Source organism: Hibiscus syriacus, unplaced genomic scaffold (assembly GCF_006381635.1).
Source record: "Hibiscus syriacus cultivar Baekdansim isolate YM2019G1 unplaced genomic scaffold, ASM638163v2 tig00002237_pilon, whole genome shotgun sequence".
Lineage (NCBI taxonomy): Eukaryota > Viridiplantae > Streptophyta > Magnoliopsida > Malvales > Malvaceae > Hibiscus > Hibiscus syriacus.
This window is the reverse complement of record NW_024061918.1, coordinates 20,965,227-20,976,082: the sequence shown is the minus strand read 5'-3', so window position 1 is coordinate 20,976,082 and position 10,856 is coordinate 20,965,227. Positions and strand designations below refer to the sequence as shown.

General features: G+C 37.0%; 1 protein-coding gene across 3 annotated transcripts; it reads left to right on the top strand.

The window, feature by feature from the left end:
• The first annotated feature begins 4,209 nt into the window (after nt 1–4,209).
• On the top strand, nt 4,210–9,970 carry LOC120143538 (protein SMG7-like). 3 transcript variants are annotated; one of them, XM_039157856.1, is made up of 8 exons: nt 4,210–4,359; nt 5,418–5,522; nt 5,585–6,202; nt 6,343–6,465; nt 6,972–7,189; nt 7,274–9,192; nt 9,340–9,471; nt 9,829–9,970. In XM_039157856.1, exons 2-6 carry the CDS (start codon nt 5,451–5,453, stop codon nt 8,982–8,984), a joined length of 2,742 nt encoding a protein of 913 aa, XP_039013787.1. In that variant the 5' UTR covers nt 4,210–4,359; nt 5,418–5,450; the 3' UTR covers nt 8,985–9,192; nt 9,340–9,471; nt 9,829–9,970. The 3 variants fall into 3 exon arrangements, with proteins under 3 accessions (XP_039013787.1, XP_039013779.1, XP_039013771.1); XM_039157848.1 differs by having other exon boundaries at nt 7,274–9,219; XM_039157840.1 differs by having other exon boundaries at nt 7,274–9,219; nt 9,331–9,471.
• Nucleotides 9,971–10,856: the final 886 nt, after the last annotated feature.

Below are 10,856 nucleotides of genomic sequence, written 5' to 3'. Positions count from 1 at the left end.
AGTGACGTGCACCCTTTAAGGTTGAATTGATTGCCTCAGCTAAGTTGGTCGTCATGTGTCCATATCGATATCCACCATCATATGCGTTCATCCACATTTCTTTATCGATGAGGCTGATGTAATCGTATCCTTCCTCGTTCTTCGCCAGCAAATCTTGAAGCATTGATTCAAACGTTCGAGGAAGTAGTTCGTAACCTGATCAAAAAGTGTATAACTTACTAACTTGCTTTCTTTGCAAAATTAAAATGATAAAAAATGTATAACTTACTAACTTGCTTTCACTTACCCATGCGTACAATTAATTGACGCTCATCATTCTTCTTGTACTTTCCATGATAGTTCGCAGCAATGTGTCAGAGACAATACCTATGTTGGACAAAGGGTGGTTGCCACATTGGACCCAAAAACTCTATTGCTGCTTTGATCCCAGCTCCGCGATCTGAAATGACACAGATTTTTTCCCTCGTGATAACATGTGCACGTAAATTTCGGAGGAAAAACTCCCAAGAAATCTGTATCTTCTCCTTCGTCAAGAGCAAAAGCAACTGGAAGAATGTTGCGATTGCCATCTTGGACAACTGTCAATAATAAAACTTGCTTGTATTTTCCATACAAGAAAGTCCTGTCGATCTGGAGCACAGGCTTGTAGTATTTGGCAGCATTAACGCACTGTGGGTAACTCCAAAAAACCTGGTAGAATTGGCATCGATCGCGAAGAACTCGATCATTATGGTATGCATAGTAGGTTTCGAAGTCCACAATTGTCTCAGGATTCAACGTCCGCACCAGCCTAAACCAACCTGGAAGTTCGTTGTAAGATACATCCCATTCGCCATGATGTTTGACAATGGCATTTTGTTTTGCCAACCAAGCTTTTTTATAGGAGGTGGTGTACCCATACTGCGATTGTATAGTTGAAATCAACACTGCAACAGCTATATGAGAGCTTGCTTTTACCATGGGCATGATGGCTTGGCATATCACTTCAGAGTCCAAGTTGGGATGATCTTGGTTGACCTCTCCAGCACAACATGTGTGAGGACCGTTGTATATTGTTAGTTCTCATATGTTGTTTTTCCTCTTCATTTTCGATACGCGAACAATCCAATTGCATCCGTTTTCGCGTCGGGCACAGTAGCATACATATTTTTCAGTCGTCGATCGGTTTGACTCTGGACTGAACAGAATTACGGATATTGTAATTTTTGATAGCCATCATCGCTTCTTCTTTGCTTGAAAACTCCATGCCTAAAGATAACTCACCATTATTTATTGATGAGTAATATCCATAGTCACCGAGATGAGGCATATCTGCAAATTCTGGCACGTACATTACACCATAATCAGCTTCATACATGTGTGTAGGAGGGTCAGTTTATGCCACATTTCCTGGAACTTCATCATCATCGGAGTTGAATAGCGGTGATTCTGTGTGAATGAATAGTCCAGTCTCAGCACCATCCGCACCAGGCTCACAAAGCAGTTCTTCTGGTCGAGATGATGGTTCCTCCATGCTCTCCACATTTAGGTCGAAGAACCTACTACTACTTGCACGCCTTCCGTTGAACTGGAAGGTATATCGACATTGAGATCGAAAAAGCTCGCAGTCGAATGCCTCCCCCTGGAGCTTGAAGCCATCGTGTCAAATGGAACTGCATAGATGGTTGCGTCGATGGCATCTCCATATGGTCAAAGAAATTTGCAGATGAATGCCTTCCCCTTGAACTGGACGCGGTGTTGCCATACAGATTGTTCGTGGACCCACCTCGGTACATATCGTAAGGAGTTGCGGATGAATATCTCCCCATTATGGCATTAAAATCATTACACATTACTGTAGTCGGGTTGTCAACTTGATCAACTTGTTCAGCCAGCCCATAAGTGTGAGCTTAAAGATTGACTCCGAACAGCACGCACTTGAACAAAATGTGCATACATCTCAATAGCGGCGTCTGAATAATTACTTTGAGCTTCAACCATCATTTGAACATCATCATTGTTCGAAAGTTCGAACGTTGTATAAGTTAATGGCAACAATGATGTTGGAAATCTGTACTGCAACGACGACATTCTTCTGTTACTTCCAACATGAATCTTCCTCGAAATCATCGTTATCAGCTCCTCAAGAGTTTATTTCTCTTGAATGATATTTTAACATGCTCATTTGATACGAAAACAACGTCGGTTTCATCTTCTCGAATTTCACCATCATAATAAACAATAGCTGAAAGTCGCGCCATTTTTTGAGTTTAAAAGTGCGGAAATATTATATCTGCAAAAAAAATAACTTAAACAAACCTGATTAAATAAATTATATATGAACGAAAATATAACACAAAAATTTTTTTACACATCAACGTAAATAATTAGTATAATATTTTTTCAAATAATGATAATAAACAATAAGTATAATTAAAAAATTATAACAAAATTACCTTATAACGAAAAATCGCACGAACTTCTAAATTAATTATAAGAAGATTGCCAGAATTATTACTCGTTGACGGAATTGTTGTATTAATTTATAAGAGAGGAGAGATGCGAGGAGATGTGAGGAGAGATGCGAGAACAGGAGGTATTTATAAACATATAAGGCGCGGTACCTGTACTGCGTTATATGTAATTATTATATAGTGCGGATCAGAGATCGTATTAAATATAATTTTGGTACGGCGTATAGCGCGGCTACTGATCCGCGCTATACCCTTACGTGGCGTATAGCGCGGAGCAGGGGGCGCGCTATACCCCACGTATAACCCAGTCAGCGTATAGCGCGGTACATGGGGCGTGCTATAATCCACGTGACGTCAAATCAACATATAGCGCGGTTCAGGGGCACGCTTTACTGCTACGGGTGTTATATCGAAAAATATAATCTGACCGCTGTTAGATCAGTATATATACCAATTTTTGTTTTTTGAAAATCGCCCTAAAATCCCGTCTCTGATACGAAGGTTGCATGGCACTCGATTTTCTAGACCCAGAATGATAAATAGGCCTGTAAATGAACTGAACGTTCAACGAACCGTTCATGAACCGTGCGGCAGGAAGTTCGTTTATGTGCGTTTATTTATTAAATGAACGAACATGAACAAGATTTTTTGTTCGTTTAATTAAATGAACAAACATGAACATAGGTTTCGTTCGTTCATTTAGGTTCGTGAACGTTCGGTTATGTTCGTTTGGTTATGTTCGTTTATGTTCGTTCGATTATGTTCGTTTATGTTCATTCATTTATGTTTAACCCAATCTTCTTAAATCAATTTTGGTGACCAATTTGTAAGTATCTTAAAAATATTAATCTAATATTCTGATGACCAACTCCATAATTAACCTAATTTTATTTGGAGATTAAATCCAATATGTTAACCTGTGAGGCACCTCGCTCTTATATTCATTTTCCCCTTTTTTTCCCAAATCTTATTGTTCACTGGAGAGTGGAGACGATCTCTGAAAGATTCAAAACAAGTTATATTATAGTGCAATATGAAGTTTTACATGTCTGTTTTCATCTTTCTCTGTTTTATTTGACTTAATAGTTGATATGTAAAGTTATTGTGGGTATCTTCACATCTAAAACTCAAGAAAACATAATACTTCTTTCTAGAAATAGATGGGAAGATAAAGGTAAAAATTGGAAGTATATGAGCATCAGTAAAAAGAAAAATCTATAGAATTTGCCAGAAAACATTTCATCACTGCTAATAAGCTCTTACGCTATTTATCACTGTAGATTTGGTTGATTTGTATTGTCGACTATTTTTCATGAAAGAACAATGGAAGGTAAGGTCTCCAACGTTTATGTTCGTTTATGTTCGTGTTCATTTATGTTCGTGTTCGTTTATGTTCGTGTTCGTTTATGTTCGTTTATTTATTAAATGAACGAACATGAACAAGTCATATTCCTTAATAAACGAACATGAACAAAAAAAATTTTGTTCGTTTATGTTCGTGTTCGTTTATGTTCGTTTATTTATTAAATGAACGAACATAAACATACCTTCGTTCGTGTGCGTTCGGTTCGTTTACAGGCCTAATGATAAAGGTCAAGGGAGCGGTTAATTAAGAATAGTTTTTCATTTGGGATAAACCGGGGGTAAAAAAAACCTGCAGTAACCGAAACGACAGATCAATTCTCCGAGCAATCAACGGTTGATCAATATATATAAGATATTAAGATATATAAAAATTGAAATTGAAAATGTTGAAACTCAAGCCTCATCCCAAATTAGACCAAAATCAAAACAATCTCACTTCTTCTTCTACGACCAAGCCCTAATCATCATCTCTTTTATTTCTTTTTAATTCTTTTAGAGATGATTTAGTTTGGGGTTTCTCTTCAGATCCGACCCACCCCAGGTGAGTTCCTTTTTTTCCCTTTTCTTTTTTTATTATTTTTTCATTTAATTTTTTCTGGTGTATTTGGGGAATTGATTGACGTAATTTTAGTAATCATCTTGTTTGGTGAAATGTTTTGTTTATTTTTCCCTTTTTTGGTTAAGTAATTTAGTTTTTTGTGTAATTAATGTAATTTTGTTTGGGGTATTCCCAGATAGAATGGAAAAAAGACAAAAAAATGTAAATATACCTCCGAAATTGATTTGAGATAATGAGAGAGGGGATGATTTTCCTTGTTCTCTCGGTCTAAGAGGAACTTAATTATTAGATATACTATGCTTCTGAGAATTTTTAATTATTTCATGTGTTTTTATGAAGTGTTTGAATATTGCTGATCCTTTAATGATCTGTAAAATGTTTGGGGCTGCTAATTATTTTGAAGTACAGAAACAATGTCTGGTTTTGCTATTGTGTTTATAGTATATTAGGCTTGGGCTAATGTTAATTCTAGGATGTTATTGCCATTCGGGGCATTATCTTAGATTTTGCGACAATTAAAGAACATTCTTTAATTGATCATGACTTCATGAGAGGATCAGCAACGCATGGTTTTGGAAGGAAATTAAATTTTTGTGTGTTTTTGGATTGAATGAAGCACTTGGAAGTTTATTTAAGGAAGACATCCTGGTTTAAGAGATTTTAATTGTACTTTATAGAGCACTGTTATGTTTTGCGAGTTTACTCTTAATTCTTTGATTTGTCAATATTTGTCTGTTTTTTCCCCACAAGTTGAATGGTTTAATGGATGCTTTTTATTTGAGATGCACTCTGATCGTCTTCTTATTTATATCCTGGCTCTTAGAAATTTAAACATATGGTTGATGTGATAATTCTTTAATTTTCATCTGTTTTATTGGTGTTGCAGTTTGATGAATATAGTAACTTATCATAATTTTGGAAGATTAGTTTCTTTCCCTGCCACCTATCATTATAAGTTATAACTTATTGTAATTAATTGATTTTTTTGTCCAATAACATATGTTTTAGTTTGTATTCCTGGTGATGTGTGCATTGTGCAGATTTAATGCATTTTCACGAAGTACCTCACATGGATGATGATAGTTGAGAAGGATAAAATGTCAGCTCCTTCATCCAGGGAGCGCACACAGCATCTTTATGAGAAGGTATATGTTTTATTTTTTAGAAATGTGGTTCCATTTTAGATTCTTGTCACGATGTTATTTGGTACTCTCTGCAGAATATGGAGTTGGAAAATAATCGTAGGAGATCAGCTCGGGCACGAGTGCCTTCAGATCCCAATGCCTGGCAGCAGATGCGTGAGAAATATGAGGCTATAATTCTTGAGGACCATGCTTTTTCTGAGCATCATAATATTGAATATGCTTTGTGGCAGTTACATTACAAGCGGATTGAGGAACTACGGGCACATTATAGTGCTGCACTAGCTTCTGGAGGATCAGACGCATCTCAGGGTGTGAAAGTTCCTCCAGGACCTGACCAACTTACAAAAATAAGAGTACGGTTTAAGACTTTCCTTTCAGAGGCAACAGGATTTTATCATGATCTAATTTTGAAAATCAGGGCAAAATATGGACTTCCATTTGGCTACTTTTCTGATGGTTCAGAAAGCCGAATTGTTATGGACAAAGATGGAAAGAAATCCACTGACATAAAAAATGGTTTGGTATCTTGTCACCGTTGTTTGATATACTTGGGAGACCTAGCTTGGTATAAAGGATTGTATGGAGATGGAGACTCTAAATCACGCGAGCATGCGGCGGCTTCGAGTTACTACTTGCAAGCTGCATCAATTTGGCCGTCAAGTGGTAATCCACATCATCAGGTTTTTCTTTATTTTCCTTCGCTGTTAATAGGTTATCCTTGACTTTTATGCTCCAGTAATCTTTTTGCAAATGCCTTATTTTTTTTTTTCAGTTAAACTATATTCTGATTTCTAATATGGACTATGATCTCTTTATTCAGCTAGCTATATTGGCTTCATATTCTGGAGACGAGCTGGTGGCTGTTTATCGATACATCCGGAGTTTGGCACTGGATAATCCATTTACTACTGCAAGGGATAACTTGATCGTGGCCTTTGAGAAGGTATGGGTGCAGATTTTAGTTTATATTTTGGAATGTGTATTTACTTATTTGCGTATTTAAGGTAGCAATTGTACTTTCTATGGTCATGTGGATCTGTATTGTGGATGATTGGTTATTGTATGTTTTTGCATCTTACTATGACATTAAGTCGCTGGATTAGTTGAACGCTTAGATGTTTGTAATTTTGTATTACCTTCTTAAGCATTATTTTATAGTTCTCAGATGATTTAATGCAAAGGTGCTCATTCATGCTATGTATTGATTAGCTAAAGCTACAATGTGAAATAATGTCAAACAGTTACCTTGCAAGATTTATTGAGCATATCCCATTTCTGACACGGTAAAACAACTTTGAAATTTACTACTCTTAATCTCATTAGATTTCTGCAGTTTTTGTCAAGAGTGATTAGTTATTGTATATTTGAATGTTAACTTCTTGAAAACAGAATTGTTAGTGGATTTATAATTTATATGCTAGTGTTAAATATGTACATTTTTCTTTGCAGAACCGTCATAATTACTCACAACTTGCTGGGGATGTTAAAGCTCCCTTGGTCAAGTTATCAGGAAAAGGTAGAGGGAAAGTGGAAACAAAACTTTCACCCCAAGATACCAACATGGAAATGAACACTGCTACGGAGAAAGTGTCTGGTGTCCAGGATACTTTCAAGTCTTTTTGCACTCGATTTGTCCGTCTAAATGGCATTCTTTTTACACGCACAAGGTATACTTTCTCAGCAGTTTATTCTCTTTTGTTGATGATCAAGTTTTCTTGGATTATGTTTTTATTGAAGCTTACTTTGTGCAGCCTGGAGACTTTTGCTCATGTTCTCTCTCTGGTTAGTTGTGATTTAAGTGAACTTCTCTCCTCTGGGCCAGAAGAGGAACTTAAGTTTGGCGCAGGTGCTGCTCAAAATGCACTTTTCCTTGTGAGGCTTGTTTCCATTCTCATATTTACAGTTCACAATCTGAAAAGGGAGAGTGATGGTCAAACATATGCTGAAATTGTGCAACGTGCTGTCCTACTTCAAAATGCATTCACTGCCATTTTTGAGTTGATGCAACATGTAGTAGAGAGATGTTCACAGCTCCAGGATGTTTCCTCAAGCTACACCTTACCTGCTATTCTTGTTTTTGTAGAATGGCTTGCATGTTGCCCAGATGTTGCAGTAGCTGGCAGTGATGTGGATGAGAAACAGTCGATTACTAGATCAATTTTCTGGGAGCAATGCATATCATTTCTGAATAAGATATTGTCAATTACGCCAATGTGCATTGATGATGGTGAAGATGATACCTGCTTTTCAAATATGAGCAGATATGAAGAAGGCGAAACTGAAAACTGTCTTGCATTGTGGGAGGACTTTGAGTTGCGAGGGTTCTTGCCACTTGTTCCAGCACACTCTATTTTGGACTTCTCAAGAAAACGTTCCTTTTTAAGTGATGGCGACAAGGAAAAGAAAGCCCGTGTTAAGAGAGTATTAGCAGCTGGGAAGGCTCTAGCTAATGTCATTAGAGTTGATCAGGAAAATGTTTCTTTTGATTCAAAAGCCAAGAAATTTCTTATTGGTGCCGAGGCTTCCAAAAATGTCACAGTTAGCTCTTCTATTTCTCTAGCAACAAATGTTGAGGGGCATGAAACCCCTTCTGAAAAGACGATTAATGTTGGAAATATGCAGCCAATCCCACAACCTAGAATGATTGAAGAGGATGATGATGATGATGAAGTGATTGTTTTCCAGCCAGTTATGAGCGCAAAGAGAAATGAAGTGATTGGGCCAAACCAGCCACTCTCTGACACTTTGAAGCTTGTTCAGTGTGGCTCTGCTGATGATGTCAAATTTTATGGCAGTGCCATGTCTGCTCCTCTTGCTAGTCCTCATCAGCATAATACATTTGAGGCTAGTTCTCTGCTGTCTGTATCTGTTGGTAGTATTGCCCCGCAGCTTCCCCAGGCTGTTCAGATGCAACCATCTAGGTTGTCAGTGAGAGAAGCTACTTCTATGTTTAATAGCTTCAAAGGTTTGACAATGTCGGAGAATGGCCATTTAACAGAACATGGCATGCAAGATAATGCAGTCCTTTCACATCCTGCTGCATATTCAGTCGGTATCAAAAAACTACCCATCAGTGCCTGTGCTAGCAGTATGTACTACAGTCAAACGAAAGTGCCAGATACTGTGCTGCCATCCAGAATTGATGCTGTTGTGTCATCTGGAATTACTGCTCATGCTTTAGCTGCTAAAACTTCCTTTGCTTTGCAAGTTGGAGCACGGAAGAATCCGGTTAGCCGCCCAGTTAGGCATCTTGGACCTCCACCTGGTTTTGGCCATGTTCCTTCAAAGCCATTGAGTGAATCTGTTTCTACATCACAATTGGAGAACCCCTTGATGGATGATTATAGTTGGTTGGATGGGTATCAGTTAACATCATCATTGAAAAACTCTGGGCTTGATAATTCCCTCAATCATGCTGCTCATGCAGATCCCCAGTATGTCAACCACAGCAGCAATGGCTAGAATGGAACTGTAAGTTTTCCTTTCCTTGGGAAACAGGGTCCAGTAGTGCAGTTTCAAATGGAAATGCAGAAAGGCTGGCAGGATTACCATATGCTTGAGCATCTGAAAATTCAACATGAACCAAAGTTGCAGCCACATCATCTCATGAATGGAAACCAGTAGTTTACTGTACAGCCCAAACAGTATCAAGGACAATCGGTCTGGACCGGTCATTATTTTGTGTGAGATCAATAAGGTAACTTCAGTTTTTTACACATTTTCTGCCTCCTGATTTTATAATCTTTTTTTTTTTTTTGCTAAACATCTCATATATCTTTTTCCATCTAAACTTATTTTTGTTTTTGAGGTTCTTTAGTTGAGAATGATTCCCGTTGTACTGCATCTGTTTGCTGCCAAATTATACTCCCACTTTGAAGCATTGTCGGTATTGAGTTTTTGTTGGAGCATGGCTGGCCTTGGCTTCTAGTGGGAACTTGCTGCTAAACAAGTGAGTACGCACTCTGTTACTTTCTTTGATCTTTTACTAATTATTCTCCTATTCGTTTTCTGTTCATATGTAGTCGGGTATTTTTTGTAGATGGTATCTCTCTCTCGATCTCTTGTTTGTGTATACATTGAGCACTTAGTGACAATATTGATCGTAAGACGTTCCTAACAGTAATGCACGGTGAAATATATCTGTCTATATCCACTTGGTTACAATCCATTCCATATAGAATTTCCTTCTTGACTGAATTTGGTGCACACATGCATACCATGGAAAGAAATAGGGTGCTGTAGAGATGCATACATGTTTTTCTGTTTATCTCAATAGAAGTGGTTCTTAAAGTTGATTGTTTTGCAGATTTCAAGGAAGATTAAGGAAACCATGTCTTTAATGCAGAACTTGTAAGGAGTAAATGCCTTAAATGGTTACGTGGGACGGAGATAAATCGTATTAATAAGATCATCTATCAGTTTTGGGGCTATATCTTGCGTTGGTTGGAGAAAATAAAACTTGGTTTACTATCCTATTAACTATCCAATGCTCTCTGCCTATACCGCTGTTAAAAGTCAGCAACCAGAAGTTGAGACCAAGTATGTGATGTCTGCACGACCTGGCTACTTTGAAGATGAACTTCAGAAGTGTCGTCGAGTGGTGTCTAACGTATGTTGTGCATACAGTCGTTGGACATTCGGATTGGGGCCTGGGATTTTTGGTGGAGCTTTTGAGTGGCAGAATGTGTGATAAATACATACATACATACATACATATATATTATATGTGTTTATGGATGGGAGACTTGTTTAGGTTCATCGTATTCATAGTGATGTTATTAAGAAATTGTTATTAGCTTGGTATGAATGATGGTGGAACACACAAACTATTTTCTTCCCCCTTAGGGTTACACACACTACTTTCAATGTAATGAATAAATCTACGGAGAATTTGTTACTTAATAATGATTGGATTTTTTTTATTGTCTCAATCTTGATTTAAAAATATGATTTATTAACAATTAAAATATCGATATTAATTCATACAAACATTCACTAATCATTGAATTTTTATGGAAGGCAATATAATATCTACTAAATAATCCAACATGGTAACGGATGGGATAGGTTGGAATTTTTATTATTTTAGTGGTTGTAGTATAAGTGATTGAGCGTGTATTGTCAAATGATTGAAATTATTTGGAACAAATACTACTTTATAATTATTTGGATTAATAAAAAAATATAAAATGCATACAAATATTCACTTTAACAGTGAATTTTTATGGAATATAATAGTAAAATATCCACTTAATAATCCGAACAGACGGGTAGGTTGGATTTTTTGTCGTCTCAATCATGATTTAAAAATATGATTTATTGACAAATAAAAGG